Source organism: Lates calcarifer, linkage group LG20 (genome assembly GCF_001640805.2).
Source record: "Lates calcarifer isolate ASB-BC8 linkage group LG20, TLL_Latcal_v3, whole genome shotgun sequence".
Classification (NCBI taxonomy): Eukaryota; Metazoa; Chordata; class Actinopteri; family Centropomidae; genus Lates; species Lates calcarifer.
This window is the reverse complement of record NC_066852.1, coordinates 4,919,015-4,945,043: the sequence shown is the minus strand read 5'-3', so window position 1 is coordinate 4,945,043 and position 26,029 is coordinate 4,919,015. Positions and strand designations below refer to the sequence as shown.

Sequence of the window (26,029 nt, the reverse complement as noted above, 5' to 3'; positions counted from 1 at the left end):
GTTCACACATATTTAGACATTTTTTAGAAAAACTTTTAACCTCTAAGACTGATCATTGTTTGGAAACAGGGGCCCTGGTTTGTTTCCTGCTACAAGACTGCAGTTCTGTTGTTGACACATATAATATCAACCCTGCCTTCTACAAATTATTGAGACAAGTAATCTGCTTTGGCTAATATGTCTTGAAGGAAACATACAGCCACGGTGCCTAAATTATACTCCTCAGCTTAGATGGCAGAGCTTGTTGCATGGTCAAGTTAATGGTTTGATCCACAGCTCCTCCATGTCAGACACTGAACACAAATTGCCCCCTGATTGTTAGCTTCAACGGCATCAGGCTGTGAATGTGCAGGCTGTAGGTGTGTAGGATGAATAAGAAGAAGAGTGTAAAACACTTTGCATGAAAGCACATCCTGTCTCATGGTTCAAAATAGCATTGGCTTTTTAATTATTTCACTCACACGTTGATCTTTCTAAACCTTCATGAAAGCATTTTTTGTACAAGGGAAAAATATTGCAGGGGAAACAAATGAAAAAGAGTACATGTTTTTCATGTACGCTCAACAATAAATGTTTACTATGCTAATTAAAAAAGTGATTTACCTGGTATTACATTCCCCCTAAAACACATGAACCAAAGCAAGTAGTAGTACACAGTGAAGAAAAAGAATTGTGAGGTGAAAACCTGAGAATTGAGAACAGTCAGGGTTGCTGGATGTAACTGAATGAATAAATAGTGAGTTAATGCATGCACTGCAGATGGTATTTAAATATTATGCTTTTCACACCCATCCGTAAAGTTGTTCAGTACCTTTGACAAGATGTTTTGAATTGATAATACTGGTATTTGCTGGAAATTAAACCAGTAAAAACACAGTGATAAGGTGGAAGGGCTGAAAAAAGTAGGTCAACTAATCTGGAATCACTAAATGTATTACAGAATGAGACAGCATGTCTGAATGTCTGACTATTTATTTATTTAATAATTAGCAAACTGAGAAGCTCAAACACCGAAGTGTTCCCAGTATGATAAATATTTGAAAGATCATTATCTATTTGCTCAGAAAACATGGATAGATGAGTAAATGGATTAGTATCAGCTATTCAGTTTGTTTTATGCAGTGGTGACATCTTGCCATTCTGTTTTGTACTAATGCTTTTGAAATGGAGATAATTGCAAAATGACATATCGGGGCACTGTGTAATAAACATTGTTGGTGGCATCGCCATGAATCCATACCATTTTCTGTAAGCTTTGCTCACTAATGGCTCAGTTGCTAATGCTAACTAGCAGGTCGTGTAGCCTAATGGTGCTGTTTTTTTTTTTTTGTTTGTTTTTTTTTTCTTAAGTAGCTGATGATGAGTCATAGAGCTAAGCTTTCTCTCTCTCTCTCTCTCTCTCTCTTTCGTACACACACACACACATACACAAATACAAACTGATCAGAGGGGGATATATGTGACTGCCATAAATGTGCAGTGGGATTATACAGAATCTGTACATTTACCCTGCACACAAGCATTTCCTTATAGAGGATATTTGTGTGAGGCTGCTGTGGCTTAGAAATGTTGCTGATGGCACTTGTAATGAATCATGCCCCTTGGTTCTTAATAAAATCAATTGCAAAACTGCTCTTTTATGTTGCATTTGATGTGTAGTGCTCCTGGTGCTAGGTTGCTAAAGCTCTAATGCTTTCAAATAACAAGGTGCAAACTGCTCTTTTTTGCAGTGGGAAGTCACTTGTTGTCTGTGTGGCTATCTTTACACTCACACAATCATGCCTGCAATTATTCAGTATGCCATTTTCCATTAATTGACTCACTCTGCAAAATTACATAGGACAGAAGACTATGTATATTACAGCTACAACATGCCAGTCAAAAGTTTCCCTCCATTTTTCCAGGTATTAGTGAAATGTATCTCATTTAGTGTCTGAACGTACACAGTCAAATGAAAGCATTTTTGTAAAGGAGAGGAGACCTGTACGGATAATTTGACTCCTGGTATTTGGATCATATTTATTTATTTAATTTCTCACTTTATTTTTGTTTATAGTTTTACATTTTCTCTAAGAGATTATTGTATGTGTTTACATAGGTGCCTATTAATGGCAACTTCTGTTAAAGATAATTGAATGTGAATACATGTTTGAGGTGTTTTGATGAAATATTTAATATTTAACATTTTAAATGCAAATGAATCGTGTCTTGTTTGGTAAGTTTTTGGGGTTTGCAAATTTTAAGGATTATTGATAAATTTGGATGTACCTTCTATCCAGTAATGAGGATGTTTAGTTCCTCTGCTGCCCATGAGGGCAGAAGCATCCCTTCTGCACGCCCATTATTTTTCATTATAGCTTGTTTCTTATCAAATGTCAGCAGTCTTTTAATTAGTCTGCTTACAGGGAAGTCACAATTGTCTGAGGGAAGCTTATTCTGTGCATCTCACATGAGGGATGATATCATATCACAATTAAAGGTGCTGCCACCAGTGATGGTCAGCGCAGAGGAATGTAATAATTGCTCAAATGATACCATGTATCATGTCAGCATTAGCGATACAGGAAAAATCCTGACTATCTGAACAAACAGACTGGAACAGGAGCAGAGGACAGTGATGAAGGCAGAATGTTAGATGCAGATGCAGGCTTGACCTCATATCAGTTGGGAAGCAGAGAATTAATAATACAAGGAAGCACAGCAGGATATTCTAAAATGAAATGATACAAGTTGTTTTCTTGTAACAGAAGGGTAATGATCATTAAGGAGGGCTGATCCTCTTGACACGCAACACTTACCAAGACAACAGTGTTGAGTTTGCATTAACAGCAAATTAAGATGGGGCAAATTAGACAACACAGAGGCTTCTTACGAAGATATGATCAAATAAATGAAAAAGAGGGGCTTCAGAAATAAAGTCCTGTTTAGTAAAGGTCTATAAACAAAGGTCTAATTATCTCTGCCACTGAGGAAAAAAAAGGGTAGTGTCTTGTCAGATTAGTGTCTGTACTAATTCTGACTTGATTTCATTTAAGTCACCACCTTCATAGTTTGGTAAAAAATAAAATAAAATAAAAAATAAATTATTTTACCTTTAGGCAAATGGAGAAAAAAACTTATTGTTAGACTACATCTAGCAGCCATAGAAATTATGATGGGAATAAAGTAGGTGGTCAGATTTTATACAGAACAATGCATGGATGGGTCAACAAAACACCGGAGACCATTGTTTGTTTCCTGTGTGAAACCAGTAGTTTTTGTCATTTCTTTTAACCTATGATTTTCCATAACCTTAACCAGGTGTAAACATTATTGTAACCACGATGACAGAGGTCATCGGTCATATCATCATCATCATCATGACAATGAAGGTCCAATAGGCCTGTCACTGGTACAGTCCTATGGGTTCTATCCAAGGGTAGGGGCAGACAACCTATGGAGGACTTGGCAGAGGAGACTGTCAACAGCCTCTCCTTCAGTACACATGGTGTCAGCATCAGTGATTGGGTGTAACTTGGTTCACACATTTTTTTCCAGATCCCATCTTGTCCTTTGAGGTGCCCTTAGCAACAAGAAGGAATCACTAGTCTAGTGACAAGGAGCTGATCCCTCACTGGCCTCCCACCTGGAAACACTGACATAGTCATATTTATGTTGCCTGAGTTGTAGCACTAATATACTTTATACCTGATATCCTGCTCACTGTGTACAACAAACACTTTACTTCAAGGTGCTGTTGACAAGCAACAATTAAGCATAAATATGACTGCACACTTTGAATAGTGTAATGATTTACTTCGAACATGCATTATATCTACTCTAGTTATTAGGAACAATATGTGTTTTTATTGTGTAGCGTCAGCAAAACAAATGTCTTACAGAGCAACAAAGAGAAATGTAAACCAAGTAAATGTACATTAGGACAGGTGGGAAATACAAAGCAAAAAGAAAAATGAAGAAAAAGAGCCTTCAGTGGGAGAACTGAGCAGTGGTCTGTTTACTCTGCAGAGCCATGGTGTCAGCATCAGTGATTGGGTGTAACTTGGTTCACACATTTTTTTCCAGATCCCATCTTGTCCTTTGAGGTGCCCTTAGCAACAAGAAGGAATCACTAGTCTATACATATGTACGAACAACAATGTAAGCATATAATATGACTGACACTTGAATAGTGTAATGATTTATTCGAACATGATATATCTATTATTAGAACAATATTGTGTAGCGTCAGCAAAACAAATGTCTTACAGAGCAACAAAGAGAAATGTAAACCAAGTAAATGTACATTAGGACAGGTGGGAAATACAAAGCAAAAAGAAAAATGAAAAAAAGAGCCTTCAGTGGGGAAGAGCAGTGGTCTGTTTACTCTGTAGAGCCTACACAGAGAACAAGTGGATGGGGACATAGGAGGGAGAGAAACTGAAACACGCTGAGGAGCTGAATGTGACAGTGCACCCTGTGGTCAAGTGTCATGGACTTTTAGCCACAGTCACCTCCAGTTTACTCAATGAGTGCAGTTGTGGCCAGGTGAGGCCACTGAGGGTGGCACTCTCTGAGACTAAAACAAAACACCAGCTGGAGTCAGCAGCATAGAAACCCATCTAAACACTGAGGTCTTCAGGTGGCATTTGATGTTGTAGCAACAACTTTACACAAATCCTCAGTTTTTGGCTTGTGTTGTTTCTACAATAAGTGTTTATTCTATATGCTCTTAATTGATCCAGTTTTCTCTTCGAACATTTACAACCAGTAATTATATTTTCAACACCTAGAATGAGATTAAGGTGGTCCTTGTGGAACAAAGTTAACGTCTCTTAGTCCAAAAAAGTTCATTTGAAGTAAATTAAATAGCTTAAACTTGTAATTAAAAGACTCTTTATGTCATTCATTGTTATTGCTTTTCATTTTGATTCACTAATTAAAGTCAATATTATAATTAATTGTTTATTAGAATTTGTCTGCATGTATTTTCCCCTTTTTTATCTATATAAAAGTCATTGGCTTAATATAAAAGAAACAAACAAAAAACAAAGTTGAATACGAGGTATGGCTATTAAATAATGAGACTGTGCTTAAGGAGGATAAAACTACATGGTTCACAGTCACACCAAGTGTTATATATTAAAGGTTGGGTATTAACGCACAGCTGCTGTAAGTGACGTCTTCAGTTCACTGCTAGCTACTAATTGAAGTGCACATGGTTTTGCTAAGGTGTTGGAAAATGATTAGCTTAAAAGTTGAGCAACGAATTAACTTAATTTTTTTGGTGAAATTGAACAAAACAGCAGCTGAATCTTTTCATACATTGTATGGGGAACACTGCATGTCACATGTACATGTGTTTGAATGGCACAAAAGACGATGGACGTTCTGGGCGCTCATGCACATCAAACACTTCTGAAAACATTCAACAAATTGATCAAATCGTTGATGATCAACGACTCAGTATAAGAATGACAGCAGAAATGGTCTCCATTGATAAAGAGACAGTTCGGCAAATTTTGCATGAATAATTAAACATGTGCCAAAGTTGAAACGGTCTATGGTCCAAAACACTGCGCTCTCTATAAAGCAGTTTCTGGCCAAAAACAAATCCCAGTGCTTGATCACCCTCCCTGTTCACCTGATCTAGCACCATGTGACTTTTTCCTTTTTCCTAAGATCAAATCTGTGCTCAAAGGAACACGTTTTGAGTCTGTGTCAAAAGTTAAGAAAAGAACGACAGAGGTTCTGAGACAACTGTCCAAAGAAGACCTGAATGCAGTGGTGTGTTGATGCAGAAGGGGAGGATGTTGAAGGAGAAAGACACTGAAAAATTATGTTCAATAAAATTGTATTACAGCAGTAGTCTCGTTATTTAATACCCACACCTTGTATACTTTACTGCAAACTGTAAACTTGAATCCATCCATGTCCACGATCCTTCTGGCAAACAAATCTAAAGGTAAATGTTGTCCATAATTATGAATGTCATTATTGACACTGAAAGGTGTTTGAATAACAGCCTCAACTCTCTCACACATAACTTTTTCTTTCCAAAGTCAGGTGAAAATGAGCCAGTCTCTCTCCACACAGACAGATGGTAATTGACTGAAGCCACGGTGGTTAATATTTAGGGTGCATGTTAAACGACCACTCGAGCTTTAAAGGGCATATGGCACAAGTCATACAGGAATTAAATGGCTGGCAGGAACAGAAGGCCAATATCTTCTTCCCCTTTTAAGCTGACAAAACAACCTTTGCATAATCTATTATGATGCACATTGCACTGGTGGATAGGTGACAACATTGCTAACTGTTAGTTTGCTCAGTGGGAGCTCCTCAAGCTGGTACAGAGAGTAGTTAATGCCTGCAGTTACATATTTCAATCCCACAATTACAATGGACATCACAGGGATTACATCATATAAAATGACATGCTCATGTATTGCTTACATAGAAGAACTGCTCATATTATGCCACTGCCTGCTTAACACAACATATGCACCATGATATAAATATTCTGATGCCAGCTGCTGCTCAGTATGAAAATAGGATAACACTGTAATGTGATATTATAAAGAGTTCGGGATATGACAGAGCAAAAGATCGATCGATAGAAATTAAAGAAAACCGCAGGCTGACGTCTTTGAAGAACAACCTTAGCAATATTAAGTTTGTTGGCAAAGTTTATTAAAGAAATAAATTCTAGATTTTTTTTTTTTTTTTTTTTTGATCCTTCTCTGATTGTAGTCATTCTTTTGGTTAGCATATGGAGAGGGTGAGGGTTAAGGGTTAGTAAGTAGAGTGATGAAACATTCCACACAAAATGACTTAAGGAAATTGATGTGGTGTTCACATGTCAAGTGGTAATTAGTTATTTTTAGGAAGGTGAAACACAGCCGTTAGACCTACCACTGGAGGCAGTTTTAAGGGTTTGTCTTCTCTGTGAATGTTGTCTCTTTTGTTAAAAATATGTGGCTTACATCCAGTATTTGTTCTGTATATCTGTGTCCCTATGCTTCTATTGATACTTGTAGAGGCCACAATTTTACCTTACAAATGCACATTAATAAGATAAGATAAGATAATCCTTTATTAGTCCCACAATGGGGAAATTTACATTAATATGAACTCAATACATTGTTTGCCTTTTATTCACACAAAAAAATCATAGTTAATTCCACCCTGACAACTAGTACAGGTGGCACATATGTATGCTATGTTGCTTCCACCTTCTTATATAAATTTCATACAAGTCACACATTTTATACAATGTGTTTCACCCTTTTCTTTACTGTAAATGTGCCCAAGGAGCGTTTGAACTATTAAGTGATAATGAATTTGTTTAAGGTGTGTGTGTATGAACAAAAACATGTTTCCTCCGGCTTCTTTTTTCTCCTCCTCCGCATGGATATAGAAGTTTGATTATAAAATATTATTGCGTAGCAAAGATGGGGATACAGACAAAGGGGCTCTGTAAATATTTCCTAAAACAGAGATTCATCTGTGAATTTCTCTGCCCTGTAGAATCCAGCCAACAAACAGGTCCTGACATTAATGTGTAGGCCTTATTTGATTGTGGAAGTGGTGCTGATATAGTCTCATGGGTGAATTGATTTCTTCATAGAATCAGGTCAGTTTCTTGTTAGTGGTCAATTCCCTTTTAATGAGCATTCTGAATCCATGAATATCTATTCATTCATGTCAATTCAATTTTATTTATATAGCGCATATCACAACAACAGTCATCTCAAGCACTTTTCATATAGAGCAGGTCTAGACCATACTCTTAAAATAGTATTACAGAGAGAGACCAACAAATCCACAAGAGCAAGCACTAGCGACAGTGCAAGGAAAACTTCCTTTAAGAGCAGAAACTCGAGCAGAATCTAAAGCTCACAGTCACTTTTGTCACTAAATGAAATATACTCATCTAGAAAAACTATTTTAAGCAAAAAGCAGCACAAAGTGAAAGACAAAGTAGCGGGGCATAAGAATATTTCTGAATTAAGGCACATTTGTCTATATTATGTAGTTTGGTAGTAATTGTAGTGATGAATAGGTTTGTTTTTATAGATATAACATTAAAGAATTTTGTCATCTGTTTCCCTGAATAAACACTTTTTTCTTCTTCCTGAATAACACTTCCAGCTGCCTTTTATTCCCTGTAGATGTGGTATGAGTGAGCATTTAGCATTGATGGTTTGACAGCTGTTATTATACACACACATTTCCCCTGCCCAAGGTGTACGCTTTAGTTGCTGTTGGTTGGCTACCAGTTTCTAAGACAACTAGAGAGCTTCTGTAACCATTATTTATTTTAATTACACTTCCTGTTGAGACATTTTGCTGCAAAAAATATCTGTGGCTTTGTTTCCAAATGGCAGGCTCTTGGGTGTAATAAGAACAGATTGGCACAAATTAGAGTAGGGCACAAGAGAAAGAAACTCTCTCTGATATTACATCTTTTTTTCTGGAAATATTCACATTTTATAAATACACAGTGGTGGTCTTCATTTTTCTCACCATGCTCGCATCATGCCATTTTTCAAAATTATATACAGTTAAATTGTACTTGGCTCAACAACTATTTGTGTTAGGCATAACTCATATACTTTCCAAAGGCTTTTATGTGAATCAACTCTTTTTATATATATTATTGTTTTTGTGCTTTTTCCCTTTATTGGACAGGACAGTGAAGAGAGACAGGAAACAAGGAGAGAGAGTAGGGGAATGACATGCAGCAAAGGTCTGACCGGGGTCCAGCTGCTCAGGGCACTAAGGCCACATGGTACGCGCCATAAGCACTTGGCCATCAGGGTGGAGTAGAGCTATGTTTCCATGGTAACTGTCAGAGACACCTTGTGACCAGTGGCACCAAAGGTGTAAACATGGCTAGTCAGCTAAAACTCACTGATCTTAATAAATCCTGCCATTTATCAAAGGTCTCATTCAGTGCTCTTTTCAGAATTTACACAAAGAATTTTAAGTGTGCAGGTGTTAAAGCCCCACTAAAGCAGGATGGACAACAAAAGCAAAAAGTAGTTTTACTTCTGTGAGTTTGATTTAGAGTTTGGATTACACAAGAATGCAGAGTTGCAGGAAGATTCACCTTCGACAACTGCATGAAACAATTAAACAGCAGAAAACTGTGGCTACAGCAGTTAATGCACTCAGTCCTGTGGGACTGGTGCTATCACAGCAGCTCTGCGGCAGTGTGGTAATTGTCAGAGCCTCTTGGGACATGGGCGTGGATGTAGTGCCTAGTCCTGTAGTCCATGCACTGTATTACATGCAAAGGAGGGGGTAAAGGATAGCCAGTAACAAGGGCAAGCATGTATTTCCAGCTAATGTACAGGTTTCATAAAGAATCCATACTAGTCAAGCCACCTTGCTTTTTAAATAAGGGGCCAGCTATTGGACTGATCACATTTGCTGTCTCATAAGCTTCTGTTCCACATCAATGCTGCTGATTGCGTGACTGTCAGTGGACAAGAAAGGGGGTGTTTATCTCTTTGGAGATAAAGATTTTCATTTGAGTTATTTTTGGGTTGTTTTTAAAGTCTATTTTTGAACACTTTTGTTGTTGACCAAAGGTCTTCAGTGCTTGAAACTTATTTCTTTGCAACCATTGAACTTTGAAAAGTCTTTTCTCCTGACACTGTCACATCTGCAACTGTGATCACTATTCCTGCGCTTATTTCTGCATTTGGTGCGAGAAATGCTAGTGTGTATTCTGGGGAAAATGCTTACAGTACAGGTGTAGGAGGAAGGGACTGTAAGAGGATTGCATTTACCCAGCCACTTCCTTTGAGACCAAACAGATCCAGAGAATATGGCCACCCTGGCCTCCATACTGTTGCAGTGTTTTCATTCCCAGGGGAAGCAGTTAAAGGAGAGTGAAGGTGGTCCAAGAAGGTCATCAAAAAAAGATAAAGACGGTGGCAGATGCAGCTAAACTTTACTGTGCCCTTCAACACCCAGACTGATGCCTCAGGCAGAGGTATTGGTGGAAAGTGACAGCAAGGTGAGGGAGAAGAGAAAAGGCCAGTGGCTGGTGTCAGCAGGAAACCAGTCCTGGGGGAAACAGCGTGCTGGGCGGGGCAGCTGGAGTGTCTAGCCATCAAATGGACCATAGACCGTCTCAAGTACCTTCTGCTGGGTGCAGAATTCAGCTTAGAGAATGACCACAGGGCTCTGCAATGGTTAGAAACCATGAAACTCTACAATTACCTGCTGGCTGCTGTCAGTGCAGACACACTGCTTCACATCAAGTGTCCACAAGTGTCTTTTTCAGGCAAGTGACTTCCTGTCCCATATCCTTGTTCTCTGAAATAGACGAATCCACTACACCACCACTGCACTCTGTTTCTTGTGCATAAGTATGTGGACAATTTCATATTTAGACATGACACATAAGATTTGCAGTATAGACTGTGGTTATATGTAATGTAAATAATGAAATAAAATAATAGTTTAATTAATAGATACTACATTAAAATGACAAGTATCAGTTTCGATTTGAATAGGTTTAGACGAATATAGAAACAATGGAAATCTGGGATATTAATTTTGATATCAAGACCAATGTCAATAGTCCATATTAATATTCTATATCATTATCCACACTGGAAATCCTATCAGTCTGATATCTGAGACTGTGATTTCTTGATTTAGGGATCCATTCAACACTCACAACTGCTGGGTCTAAATGTGTACTTAAAGTTTGTTGATTAAGTGAATACATGATAAGGTGAATATAAAAATAGAAATAAAATAAAACAGGTGTAAGGATGATCAAACTAGCATGATGAACTAACAGCAGGTAAAATGTGCGGAGTGATCTGGTGGAAGCAAATAGTTTTAGTCTGTAACTATAATCTATTTTATAATCTATAAATTAAAGTTACTTATTTTATCATCAGTGCTTGTCATAAGCAGAATGTTAAGACCGGCCTACTGTGAGGTGTGGTACCTGAAGAATCCAGGTGCCTGAGATTGCAGTGGTAACCATGGAAACGCAGTATCCTGGTGGGTTCTCCCGGAGGCCCTGTCTCCGGTGATGGATTCTGCCCGTGTCTCAGCGGTTCAGCCTTAGTTGAGTTTACCCATAGACTTCCTGGTAAACTTGGTTTCTTGCAGGTTTCTCTGCAGGCCATCATGTGATCTCTCTCATGGGTTGATGAAAAATAAATTCTAGTGTACTTAATGTTTACTGGATAACTTTAGAGGAGGCTGGTGTCAGCCAGATTCTAAAATATTCAGGATAAAAATGCAGGATTATCAAAAAGAAGTTCTTGGGCTTTACTTGACGTTGCTTGGCTTGAGGAATCAAGAAAGTCACTTCCGTGTATAGACAAAAGAACACGTTAGTTGCAGAGCACGTGGTGGAAAGAGAACAAAGGAACACAGAGAATTAAAGTGTGAGTGGCTGTATAACTTAGAGCTGATTTCAACTAGAGGCGTTTAGCAGCTGTACAAGACGAGATATACTTTGGTGGTGCTAATACTTAAAGAAAGACAATGCATTAATACAAACATGAATCAATGCACGTTACTCACAGATCATAACACAATAAAGCTGATTTACTGATCCAGCAAAAGAATAAATTACAAACAACAAACAAATAACAAACCTAAGGAAAAGTGTGGGAAATGTTGGTCAGACCCTGGTTAGGTCTGTGGATCTGAGAGAGGTCAATCTGCATTGTTCTTTTCCAGGTTACTTTCTTGATAAAATAACAGTTGAATGTTTAACACAGAGACAAAGTTTGTTGTATAGAACAAAGATTTGGAGAATGTTTATTTCTAAGGTTCAAATGAATTCCATTCCAATCCATTAGAGTTTATTCCTCTGAACAGGTCATTTGACCTTTCACCCTGGTTTGGGAGGCAAAGTTCTACATTTGCTTCTTATCACTGAATGTTGGGGTGGATAGCAGATCGATGTTTAGGTCATACATCTCAGTGACCAAACTTTTACCTCATGGCAGTTCTGGGCACATGTTCATGTTTTTCTTTTCTATGAATCCTGTGATAGACCTGATCATAGGTACCAGGCTGACGACAGGCTAATGCCAGATGTCTCTACACACATAGTTCTTTCTGTTTTTATGTAAGCTAATCTGTTTTGATATAGTACCATTATTTTATTTCAAATTTAATCTGCTGAGGCACAGAGCCTGGAGAACAAAAACTGTATAACTGTCCAAATACATACGGTCTGAACTGTATCTGCCTGTTCCTGTGTTTGAGGATGCAGCTGCTAGTGATGCTGACACTAAACATGATGTGATGAATGGACTTCAGTTCTTACTGTTCATTGTGTGAAGAGTCCAGTCCAAATGATATTTAAAGTTGTGCTATTATACATTCCTGACTAAATGCTGTATTTCTCTGGCTTCAGTTTTTCCTAAATTTGCAAACATTTTTAAAATTCTGTGGCTTTGTCATTGTGTTGTACATGGAAAAAAATGAAGGGGTCTGAATATTTTCTGAATGCACTGCATGTAAACACGCTTATTTGGGGTTTGATTAGACAGATCATATCATGTATAATGCCAGTCCCAGCTCAGAGCCAGTATCTCTGTGCCTGATTCTATTATTGTAGTCTTCTTTTTTCTTTTTTTTTTTTTCTTTTCCTGCTTGTACCAGAGCAGAGCTGCATTGCTGTAAGCAGAATACCCTGGGCCACATTTAATAAAGCCTTTGCTTCTGGGTTTATTATTATTATTATTATTATTTGGCTTGTCTTTTTTTTTTCTTTTTCTTTTTTTTTTCCAGATGTGATGCATTCTGCCCCAAATGTATGTGTTGTATTTATGAAACAAGTGCAGGTCATGTGTTGGCAAGGATCGCACAAATAACAGAGACACATTAACAGAGCCTGATTGTGTATTTTGTTATATAATAATCAGCTTGTATTATAAACTGTTTTGTGGGGAGAGCTTTCAAAATCTGAAAAAAAAGGAAAGTTGTGGCAGGAGTATACAGAAAGTTGCAGTGTGAGCCATACTGGCAGCTCTGTCAGGCTGTAGCTAACATCAGTATGGTAACATGTTCACAGTTGCAATGATAAAATACTAATTGCTAACAAATTATATTTACTGAATTTAGCATTTTAGTTTGGCGGTGTTAGCATTCTAACATTTCCTAATAAGCACTAAACACAAAGTACAGTCGGGGCTGATGGGAGTCCAACTTTTGGCCGGATGAAACATCAAGGATCAACAAATTTATCCTCTCTCAGCACCTTTATCTGTAGGATACACCATAGCAATCCTTTCAAAAATTCCTATCATTTAACTCAAAATGAAAGACGTCAACCTCACTGTGGCTGTTGAGGAATAGTCAGAAGATTACCAGAGTCCATAGAGTTCATCATCAGACAATACATGTACCTAAGTTCATGGCAATCCATAATTGTTGAGATAATCAATCTGAACCCTACCTCTGAACACTATCATCCCCAGAGCCACACTAAAAATATATATATGTCAATATATAAACACATTCAAGGTATAAAATAGAGCAATTATATAAATGAACATATTATCCAGCAAAAGTAACAACAGCCACGCAGGTTTGTGGTTTGTGTTCATTAAACTTCAATTACATTTTGACTTGGAAAAACTGGGAAAGTATTTGATCTCCTTCTTTCATTGAATTAGACATTTAGGTACCCTCTGTGCATTTGGGTACATTTACATCAGTATTATCATGAAACATCAGCCATATCTCCACTTGCTCTTACCAACCTGCTGTACCCTGAGCTGCTGTGGTAGCTCGTGTTCTTTACACCATGGTCCATGAAGTTTGTTTAACTCCTATAGCATTTAATCCCAGTGGGATTAAATCGGTTAATAATACAACTGGATCAAAACATTTGTTCTTGTTTCAGTAGCACCTGAGAAAAACCTCAGGTGCTATTGGAATGTAGTCAGAATAAATGTTCAGAAGATCACAGTGTAATCACTTATTTTCTTTGATTGATGTTTTCAGACAAATCTCACTGTTTATTTGTGCTGAGCCATTTTCTTGGTAAATCTTGCCAAAAAAGTATGTCATAAGTGGAATCCATCTATCCATTATCCACATATACGTATCCTACAGTATGTGCACCAGTGTGTCCTTAGACAGTCTATCACCAACTTTGGATTGTGCAAGGAATCCTACATAGACATGTTGAGAACATACCAGTTTCACACAGAAAGGACAATTTTACAGATTTAAATCAAAGACTTTTTGGACTTTCTGTGAAGCACTAGTAATCACTTTGTAGTGTGACGCCTAAGCATGTGTACTATATGGATTTTTTTTGGTCTTGTCAGAGTATGCTAAAGCAATCCTGGGACTCATTTTATAAAAGTGATTTGTTAGCACTGCCTACACAAATTTCACACTGCCAATAGTTGAAGTGTGACTGCATCTTGAAAATCTCAGCTTATGTGTCTTAAATTTGGTGAAACAGAGATGAGAACAAAGAACAGAGATGGGATGGATTACAAAGTGGTACAGGTACAATTCCAGCTGGATCAATTTATATTTTAATAGTCATCGCACCACTGTACTAACTTAGAAGCAAGACAGAGATCACATTCTTTCTCTTGATTACTGAAGGGTACATTTTAGCAGAGCATATCAATAACTAAAATTAAAAGCCTTTACTGTGAAATTAAAATTGGTGCCTGTCAGTCTCTTATCAGTGTGAGGTCAACATAGTGTTTACCAAATAGGCCTTTTTAAATTTTAATAGACTTTTTACAACCTGTTCTAAAGAGGACCTGTTGCTTGATCTCTGTCATGGATCAAGCTGTTTCCTATAATATCTGGTCTTTTCTATTGTAATGCTAGTAATTGAACTGCAGTAATCTTTCTACAAAAGCTGTGCAGAGTGGTGTCTAGGCAGCAGAGCTCCTTAAGCTAATGGCTAATATTGCTGAGGTGCTCCACTGAGTGCTTTTAGACGCTCATTAGTGCCAGCTGCCACCCGGTACTGTAATGGCTCTCTTATTAGTCATCCAGTCATGCTATACTGACACTGGTGTTGTGCTGATGTTTTATATCCGTTCATCCAGAGTAATATGTGAGGATTATGACTTCTTTATGTTAATTTATCTGGGTAAGGTAGGTTGAGATTTATTTTATAATACTTAGATTGGAAACATTTCTGGTCATTATTAGATGTGTTATGTAAACTTCCCATTTTGTCAGCTCTGTTGTATATTCTGCACTGGCTGTGGAAGGATCAAGTTTCTCAATGGGAATAAATAAGCTTGGCTCTTATTGTATGGTATTCACTTCTCTGTTCTCAAACTGTAGTTTGACAGTTTACTGTTAACAATGCAAGCACACACACACATGCAAGGAATGCAAGCACACACACACATGTGCACAGCTATGTCTACTTCTATTTCTGTGAGGACACTCATTCACATAATGCATTCCCTAGCTCTTTACCCTAATCTCAACCATCACAGCTAAATGTCTAAGCCCAACCCTTAATTTGAAAACTAAAATCAAGTCTTTAAATCTGTGATGGCCGGACGAAGATGTCCTCATTTTCCCAAAATATCCTCACTCCAGAAAGTCTACAACTCAAACTGGCCCTCACAAAGATAGAAGTACAAGCACATGTGCTCACACACATCCAGTCTCAGCAGTGGATTAAGTGGGAATCAGCAGAAAGTTGATAAAAACCCACACACCAGTAGCTGCCTTCATTTGTTGTGATAAAAAGTAGAGTTTTGGGCTGTCAGCACACTGTGAGTCAGTTTTGAAAGTTTGAATAGGAAATAAGAGACAATTGTTTCAGAATCAGAATCAGAAATACTTGATTTAATTGTTGTTGTTTTTGCGACAAAAACAGACATTTCCAAAAACTGAGGTAAACATTTCAAACTCTTTGTTCTTCTTTTTTAGCAGCTGCTTTCACACCCAAGCTGGAATTTTAAGAATACTGCACTGAAATAGCATATTACCTTTTGCATGAGTTGGTTTTTGGCTGGATGACTTCCAAAATACTGTATCACCAATTCGAGAAAGTTTGAATAAGGCAAACTGTTTGTTTTGCATCAGTTCAGCATAAAATAAGAAACATGTCAGATACCCAGAAATAAATGAGAAGAATTTAAACAATGCTTAATTGTTATTATACTTTTAACTAAGATTTAAGTAACTAGTAGAATTTTCCTCTCTGTTGTATAGTGTTAGGGATTATCAATGTTGAACCCAACGTTGAGTCAGGAAACAGGACTGCCAGGGAGTAGTGAACAAAGTGGTTTAATAATCACAGCAAGGCAAAACGGGTGAGCAAACAGGGACTGAGGGAAAAGTCCAGGGCCAGGAGTCAGGTATGGGGGGGAAGGGTCCAGGGGGAGAAGCCAAGAAGTTAGCAGGAACTGGTGAGGGATCCTCAGGGACGGGCGAGGGCACCGGCAGAGAACTGTGACAACACAGAACAAGTTTCAAAAGATACGCTTCTTACAAAAAGACAGATTGAGCAAAGCTAGGATAGCAAGGCAAGGCGTCGAGTGGAGGTAGGACCAGGGAAGATAAGTAGTAGATGATGAATGATTGATTGCAGCTGTGCCGGTGCCACGCCACACCCCTGTAGGAGAGCACACACACACACAAAACACAGAGGGAGGGGAAGACGGGACAGAGACAAAAACTGGACTGGAGCTGGGTATGGGATGGGAACCATGACAGTATAGTATACTAAAGGAAACAACAATGCAAAAAGTATATGCACTGTAGATTAATTATTCAATATACTATAGAGAAAATGAGGTATTCAGATCATAATTTCAAAGTAAACTTCCTTCCACCCTGTGCTATCATTAAAGCAGTGACACGGTACCAGCAAGTAACTCAACAGCATTTTGTCACCCACACTAATATAGTTATCCATGATGAAAATGCTCAATTACCTGTGCTAGCAGTTCCCTTGGTTATATGTAACAAGCTGATTATCCCTAGCCCACAACCTTTACGGTGAATCCCCAGCCAGCTGCAACAGTGTCTGCAGCTGAGGATTTGGAAAACATAATGATATTATGCTAATGCAGAGATATTGCTGGATTGACATTTCTCCTGATTGGGATTAGTGCTCCTATCCATTTTCCCACCCACGCAGCAATAGCTTAAGGTCTCTCTGTCACCAGAACATGCTTTTAACATTGCTCGTGTCAGGAGTAATTTGTGGTGTTACTCAAGTGGGCTTGTTTCGATGCAATTAGTTTATTTTCTTTGTGTAATAAGTCCATGCCCTTAGCTGTCTGCCTTCTAGAGACAGAAAAACCCAAAATCATAGACTCCGACTGTGGTTCTTTTTTCTTGTTTTTCTTTTATAAATTCAGATATTTGCTGATGAAAATCACAAGATTGTCCTCAGTTTACACAAAAAGGCAAGGTATCAAACATCCCATATGTTATCTAAATAAGTTACATCCACTGGTTTGGATATATCTGTGATGTGTTTACAGGCAGGGTGGGCCTTACAAAAGACTGATTACATTATGGGAAATATGGGAACCAGTGATTTTACAGAGGTAAACCACACCAACAACTGCATGTAGAAACAACTTTTTGTTGAGTGAAAAGGCTGTGTGCTCTATCTTAACCACCAGTAAAAGTGGCAGTTGGAAGTTATTTGGAATAAAAAGACTAAGGGCTTTTTTGGCAATGCCAAACCAGCAGGGCACTGCAATTGTGGAGCCAAGAACATGTGCATCTGTTATTGTCTGAATGTCATCAGTTTATCAATTGTGTTGGAGAGAGAGTAACTTTAGGCCCTGCGATGGACTGGCGATCTGTACCGGGTGTACTCCACCTCTTGCCCAATGTCAGGTGAGATAGGATCCAGCCCCCCACACCCTGCAACCCTTAAAGATAAGCAGTATAGATAATGGATGGTTGGATGGAGTATAACTTTATGGTGGAGAAAGATGTAACATCAGAGGCTCACCAATGACAGTTAGCTAGATATCACAGAGATGGCTGCTCTGTACGTGACAATGCATCTTGATCTCTTCTGTCACATTGAGGCTGCTGTAAGTCAATACAATATCAGCAACCGTGATGTGTACCACTCATATAGGAACTTTAAATTATATCAAGGTCAGTATAGGTCATTTATTTACCAGTCCTCAGACTTATTTACTAATGTGCTTTTCTTCTATTTCTTTCCCTCTCCGCAGGCACCCATAAATTTGTGATGGAAGGAGAACATCTGGAGCTGACAGCCATCACCAAAGAGCAGTCAGGATCATATGAATGCATTGCCTCTAATGACATTTTAAGCCCTGATGTCCGGACAGTTCAAGTCACCGTCAACTGTAAGGACCAACACTATCACATTTATGGTCAAACTATATAGGGGAACACAACAATCAGGTCATATTGGTTACACAAAAAAAGCCAAAAGCTGTTTTTTTGGATATACAATATCCTCAAATAAACCCAGTGACTGTTTAAAGCCCTTTTTGTAAGCAAGCCTTGAAAATGACATGGTTACTGTTCTTGAACCATTTTCATTACAGTCCTGATTCTAGCCTCTTGTGAAAGGGAACAGTTTCTCTTTAGATTTATTTTGAAAAATCAGTCACTCTACCTGATACTGACACAATTTCAGAGGCTCAAAGTAATTGATTTTTACTTTTACTTTTTACTTTACTGTTTTGTTGTATCTACAATAAAAATAAGCAATCGTTGTCTCGGTTGTACTGGGATTATAAAATGGTTTACACAGACAGACTCATGAGGTTTTGTGCTTTCAAAAAATGAATAGTTCATCATGCTTGAGTGAACATTCAACTGGATGCAGTCCCAAATAATTTAGTCTGTCTCCCTCAAAGTCTGTATTTGGGCCACTGCTTATTCATCATCATGTCAGTTCACATTTAAAGAAATAGGGGTATAAAGGATCCCTAAACACTAAGTAATGTGGCTACATTTCTATATGATTCTATTTTTTTGTTAAATACTTATTTCACTTTGCTTTTCAGATCCTCCCTTCATTTCTAAGGCAAGGAGTACAGGTACCCCAGTTGGACAAAAAGGAGTTCTGCAATGTGAAGCCTCTGCCGTCCCAAGGGCAGATTTTGAGTGGTACAAAGAAGACCGCAGGCAAGTGTCTTCCCTGCGCTCTGTGACTTCAACAGGCTTGGGATTGTTAGTACTGCAGTCACACAAAGACAACTATTCTGACGTGGGGTGTGGACTTTAATTGACATAAGCCAGACTGGATCATCTTTGTTTATAGGTTATGGATTTTTACACATATTCTTGTTTCAAATTAGATTGTGCTTATGATTTAAACAAAACAAAAATCCTAATGTCAAATTGTTTGCAAACCAGACATGGTCACCAAAACAGTGCAAATGGTTTGTCTTTGTGGGGTTTAGCTCAGAGATTTGGAAAATATTTTAGTACAATGAAACCCACCCCCTGATGTTTATGAGCAGTCCTAGAGCTGATAAGCCGATATAAACACAGGCTATGTTGCACTGTTAAATGGTCCCTGACGGTGACAGCAACATTGCTCGTCAGTCCCCAAAAGACAAAATCACACCAGAAGAACAAAAAGATAGAGGATGCTGATAAAATAAATGATATGAAATAAGGCAGTAGCAGAGGAATAGGAAAAGCAATGAGTGAAACAAAGGAGAAGGTTGTCGTGCACTGAGGGATGAAGTTCACAAATATACAGTTACTTTAGTAAGGCAGTGAGTTCTATTCAGAGTTTTGGCTCTAGTACAGGAAAATGCATGCTGCTCACAGCCTACAAGTGTTAATATATTTCTAACTTTGTGCAGATATAAATCTTAAGTACATGTGCAAGAGATTTGACAATATGCCAAAGCAAACAGACACATGGCCTCACAGAGGAGCCAAGAAAAGCACAGTTTCTTCTCTTTTCTGCTCACCAGCACAACCCCTGAAAGCTGCTCCCATCTTTTTTACAGGCTTTTCAATGGACTAAATGGGGTCAAGATAGAAAATCAAGGTAAACAGTCAATGCTCGTCTTTTTCAACGTCTCAGGAAGAAGACTATGGAAATTACACTTGCGTGGCCATGAACACCATGGGAATCACTAATGCCAGCATAATCCTTTATGGTAAGAGCATAAATGGTGATTATTTATTTATTTATTCATTCATTCTACTCATCAGTGTACTGATGTGTTATGTTAATGTAGCCTATGTGTTAATATGTTTGAATGACTAATTTTCAAATGGATGAATTTTAGTAGCTAGTTATTTGTATGTTAGCAGCTGTGCACATTAAAAAACAAACAAAACAAGGAGAAGTCATCCTCTGTATGTAACGCAGTTACCTTTTCATTTCTCACATTCATTAGTTTCCAATTGTCACACCAATGTATAGCTTCTGTGTGGCCGAAGGAATAAGTCATGTGTGAATGTTTAAATTCTGTAAGACAAAACTATAAGACATGCTAACCTTGATGATGTGGTATGTGTTGTGTTATTCTCCTCCAGGTCCTGGTGCGATGCATGATGTGAATGGCGCTGCAGTGTTGCCCCGTTGCTCCGTATGTCTCCTGCTGACTGTAACCTTAATCTACCTGCTGAAGTTCTGATGTGAAATGTGACAACCTTCAATCTTCTCTCAACATTGAACAGCACGAACAGACTATTAGTCCTATTAGAAGAATGGAAATCCAAGAGTGCCAGTGGTTCACCTTTAGTTAACTTTCTTTTTTCTTTCTGGCTTTGCAATGGAGTCTGTTCTCTGTTGGCTCGCCAAGAGTGAGGGGCATCAATCCAAGGAGGGGGAAAATTTGAATCCTGCACTAATTTGATGATGGTAGAACTACTGAGTTTGTGTCTCCCCAAACCTTTTTGTATGTGGAAAGGGAAAAAGAAAAAAATATACATGTAACTGTTGATAGTTGACTGTTTATTGCCCAATATTGAAGTGTACATTCAGATTATTATTATTGTGTCACGTCCTGTTCAATATCTGTACAATACCATTAAGCTTTTTTTAAGTAAACCACAAAAAAGGGAAAAAAATGCAATGTGATTGTTGAATTTTACTGTATTTTTACAGTTGTATGCAAAACAGAATAACAGATCATTCATGATAAACAGTTCAGAATAATAAATAGAACACCATGATTTCTCAGGCAATGTCCTACATCATAGTGCATCAGAATTTTTATTTCTGTTCTAGTGTGTGTAGAAAATGTACAAATGTGTACAGACAGTTCCTGCACTGTTGTTTTTCAAAATACATACATTTATCAAATGGCATTTCTGAAACACCTAATCACAGTGTCATAGCAGCTTCATGGCATATTCATGCTCACTAGAGAAAATTGGAAATGAGATTTTCAGACTAAACATTTATGTCAAGTATCATTTAGGGTAGAAGTGTGGGCCAGTGTGTCACTTCATTCTCTCTAGTGACAAATTATATGAAGTTTAAACTTGTTTAACAGAACTGTTAACCTACAGGTAGTGCTGACGGCATTAGTGAAGGGTCATGTTAGTGAATGGTCTAATTAGCAACTTGGCACTGAACTGATTTCTCACTAAGTGGTGCTGTTAATTTAGGAATCTACACGTAATTTGTAAAAGTACATATTCCTTATAAACCTGATGATATTTTTGGCTTATTTGAAAGTTGCAACTAGTATAATTTATAAGTTATCAAGTTATCTAAAAAACCTACAAAAATGCATTCATATTTAATATATAATCTTAACAATAAGTTTCTCAGGCAGCCACAGTGGTCCTCAAGTATTCTTAGTTGAACAGTGGACTTTTATGCAATATTTTTTTGTTTGTTTGTTTTGATTTGCAAAGCCAAACAGGTTGCAGCTTATCACAAATCATTTTGGGGTTATTTATTTTTATTTATTTATTTTTTTCATATTGATCTGCAGGTGAGAAATAAACAGTCCAGTACTTTATAGTGAATGGTTATGTTATTTAACATATCTCTTAAAACCATACATACACATTCAAGTATCCACTACCAATAAATGAGAACTTGCAAAATAATGTACACTATATATCTTTATTTCTGTCCAGGCAGTCGATTGTTTTCTCCTTCTAATAACTGTATGATTTTTATTATTATCTTTTCTTATTATTAGTATTTTATTACCTTTAATTTAACTTATTGGTGTTATGGTTACTTGGTTAATTGTTGTGTGGTAATGTATATGAAAGTATGCACTGCGCTTCTACCACACTACAGTAACATAACTTTGATGAGGAAAAAAGTAAATGTTCATTGTGACAGATACTTAAAACTTAAGTTGATTTTAGTCTGTAAGTTGATTTTAGAATAGTAATGTTCTTTAATTTACATTATTGTTATGATCAAGTTTAATACCCAAATATACTCAAGCAGGAAAAAAAGATGTTTTATCATATTTATCACCAAGGTATTAAAATGTTTTGATTTTAATGTGAAGTGTTGGAGTAGCTGGATAAACTGACTTGATTTAGAACCCTTTAATTTTAAATGTGTCTGTGGAGGCAGATGTGTTTTTGTCAATTTTAACTAAAAAAGTGGTGCACTACTCCAGTCCACATCCAGGCCACAGTAAGAATATTTCATGAATGACAGGACAATAAAGTCAACTTGGATGAATGTTCCGTGTAGCTGCTATGAAGCTTTTTTCAGGTGTTATGAATGTGTGCTTTTAACCTGGTTTGCCCTGAGATAAATGGCAGACACTCTTCTCAAGACTGCAGGAGTGACTGTTCTGTGGTTGGTGGAGACATTTTCAAGGGACATTTTTCAGTCTGCCTTGCACAGAAATTTCCAGTGATGAGAATATACTTACAGCACAAGTGATTGATAGTGTGATGTTCTGCTATTGTCCAACTCACTCCTGTGCATTCCTATGAGTAAGAAGTGTATTGAAGACAAAACAACAGGGATGAGATTGATGTATGTGGGAATGCTATTGTTGTACTCACATGTTAAGTTATGTGCTTGTGATGATGGTGAACCAGTCAGCTGCGGACTATGTCACAGGATGTGATTTCACTTTTTGGGGGTTTGCAAAAAAAAAAAAAAAAAGAAAAAAGAAAAAAAAAAGAAAAAAAGGTGAGGTTAAAATGCCTGCAAAACTAAAGTGAAGGGTTACTGTAATGCTTTTCATCCCAGATAGATGAACATGATAAATATTGATGTCAATAAGCTTGAATCAATTCGTTTTAAATCCCCATTAAAACAGAACTGATACTGGAATTTACTTAAGGTGTATTTTTGCATATAATAAGTTGTAATTTGTTTTTTTTATGGTTTAAGGATTTTGCATTTATGCATTCCACATTATGTATACACCTCCTCAAAGCATAATTCTCTGGGCATTTTAAAGTTTGCAGTATTTGTCCTTTTTTCCCCAAACAATTGAGTTTTGCAATGTATTCTTCCATCAATGGGTGCATTGTTGACCTGTTTTATATGTTCTCTGACTATACTGGAGGTTCAGCATACAGTAGTCACATATGCGGTATATAGTCATTGTATCATTTGATTAAGAAATTGCAAAATTGTCCATAAACTGCTTAAATGTGAATTCAAGTTGCCAATTATTTGTTCTGACTATGACTCAACACATTACTATCATTTCATTTGTTTTTCAAAGCTGCAATATTCAACACTTTTATATTAACAGTGGTTAAAATGATTACATCCCACGTGAAAAATGATTTGTAGTGATAAACCTGCAGAGACTTATCACTAAGTCTGCTGTTCCTTTCACTGTATGGGACATTTTAGCATCATTCAACTCACTGCTTTGATTCTGCTACCTGCAGCTTTACTGTTTTAGCATGAAGGAAGGGCTTGACAACCACTTTGACTTCCCATTCAGCACCAAACAGCAGACAAAGATAAAAAGACTAGCTGATGAACATAGTTATTTGTCTCTTGAGATATCTGAGGCCACTGGGGAGGAAGGTATGGTTTCACTTCTTGGTAATAGAACTAAAGACACAGGATTTAGGTTTGTCAAATTTAAAAGCAGAATCAAAACAGAAGACATAAGCCCAAGAAAAAAAGTGACTCTGAATTTGTGGGACTGATGATGAAGACCTCTGTCTTACCCTCATGAGTCTGAAGAAAATTTTGATCATCCAATATTTCAAATCTTTCAGAGACTGAAGAGTGTGTTCTTTGTCAGGGTTTGAGGAAAACAACAGTTGTGTGTCATTGGCATTGTGTTGATAAAGGGTGTTATATTTTCTAAAAACAGACTCCAGGGGAAGCATATTTAGTTCAAATAAAATAAGGCCTAAAAAGAACCATGTGGTACACCACAAAAGACAAAAAATTATCAGTCATAACTGGAACTGATCTATGTTGCAGATGAGAAGCAAATTACCCTAATGCCGTACCCTAAAATGTCTGCTACATGACTGGGATAATGCAAGTGCATGAACCTATGATAGGTCATAGTTTATATAATATATATATATATATATATATATATATATATAGTCTTAAAATGTTATAAGGTGATAATACAGTATGTCAGTATTGTAATCAGATTTAATAGTTACAAGTGTGCAGACAAAATTCCCTTTTTGCAGCTTTAAGGACAGCAGGTGGTTTGAAAGCTTGGATAATTGACAGGTATGATAGGAAGAGAAAGATAATATGCTTACAGATGTGAACTCTGTTCAAACTTGCATCACTCTGCATTAGCCAAACCAGCCCAATATAATAAAGATTTTATATTTTGCGTATTTATTTGTAAAAGGCAATTAAATATCTGCATCAGATCTGCATTACGGACAAGCATTTCTGCCATTCTGTCCCCTATTCCTGTCAGTACTACCTCTGCACACCAGTAGCAGGGATGGACTATACTTAATAAACAAGAATATTCAGTGTCAGTGCTGTCAGAGCTGATAGAGATTCTCACAGTCTCAGGACAATAACATCGATATCTGCATGTGTTAGATCCTGGGCTCATTGCAGTGTTACTTCCTTATCAGAGCAAAGCTGTTAAAAGAGCAAACATGCATGACAAGTTTGGTACTGCGGTGTCAGTCAAGCTGTGCATTGCCTATTTGTGTTTTTAAATGAATGGCAGGAGATGCACTCCAGTGACAGATCTGTGAGATATTAATGCTAATTCTTGCCTCAAGGTTTTGGTGAACACTTTTCTCACAACTATCACAACTGCCACTAGTGTGCTTAGTTTACTGCTGGCCCTCTCCAAGTTAATAAGGACATTTTGCTGTGTTTTCACAATGAAATGAATGAAATTCCCTGTCATTTTACAATACAAATTTATGAGTTCCATTTCACCCAGGCAAACTTAAATAATCATCTTCTGAAAAGCTTCTCAACAAGAAAGCTTTTTCTCTGAAGAGAGATTCAAAACCCTTTTTTTGTTTTTTGCTAAGACCAAAGTCAGCAAGAAAGAAGGAACAAGAGTGATTTTGCTTTTATAGATATAGCCTATAACCAGTTCAATATAATAAAACAATATCTTTTTATGTGTATGTGTTTATCTAGACTGTGTAAAATGTCCTCATGAGGGTTGTGTATTTTCTGGTAGCATGCAGTAATACTCAAGCTTGCTTGACAGATTTTTAAAAATAACTGCATTTCAATCAGGAGAGACTTAGAACAAAAGCATGAATCTAGATTAGAATAGAATTTTATTGTGCACAGGAGAAACAGAGTTTTGGCACTTATACCCTGGCAGGAAGTAGATCACCATGGGAAGCATTCAGATTTTAAGTGGTGCTTCTGATATATAGGAAACTACCCCAAAAAAATAAAGGTAAACCATACCTGACGCATCATGCTAAATGGGAGAAGAAGCAAAAATTTAGATCCGCACATAAAGCAGTTACCATGGTATGGTAAAGAGGAAGGAGCGGTAGCAATGCTGGGAAGAAAGGCCAGCTATTAGGGATTAAAGGACTGGTGAAAATAAAGTGGTCAAAGGTCAAAGGAGTGGGAAATGCTATATGATGCATGAAGAGATGCTCTAGGTGATTGTGAAAGGTGGTGATTGAATGAATATAGCAGTGAGTAGGG

The 26,029-nt window shown here is 37.4% G+C and overlaps 1 protein-coding gene across 1 annotated transcript in view; it reads left to right on the top strand.

Moving 5' to 3' along the window:
* The window catches only part of opcml (opioid binding protein/cell adhesion molecule-like), a 251,801-nt gene extending 228,252 nt beyond the window's left edge, over positions 1–23,549 (top strand). The window contains 5 exon segments of the mRNA XM_018692216.2: positions 18,183–18,320; positions 18,990–19,110; positions 19,950–20,025; positions 20,027–20,102; positions 20,485–23,549. Of these exon segments, the coding sequence (XP_018547732.1) occupies positions 18,183–18,320; positions 18,990–19,110; positions 19,950–20,025; positions 20,027–20,102; positions 20,485–20,585 (512 nt within the window). The 3' untranslated portion in view covers positions 20,586–23,549.
* Positions 23,550–26,029: the final 2,480 nt, after the last annotated feature.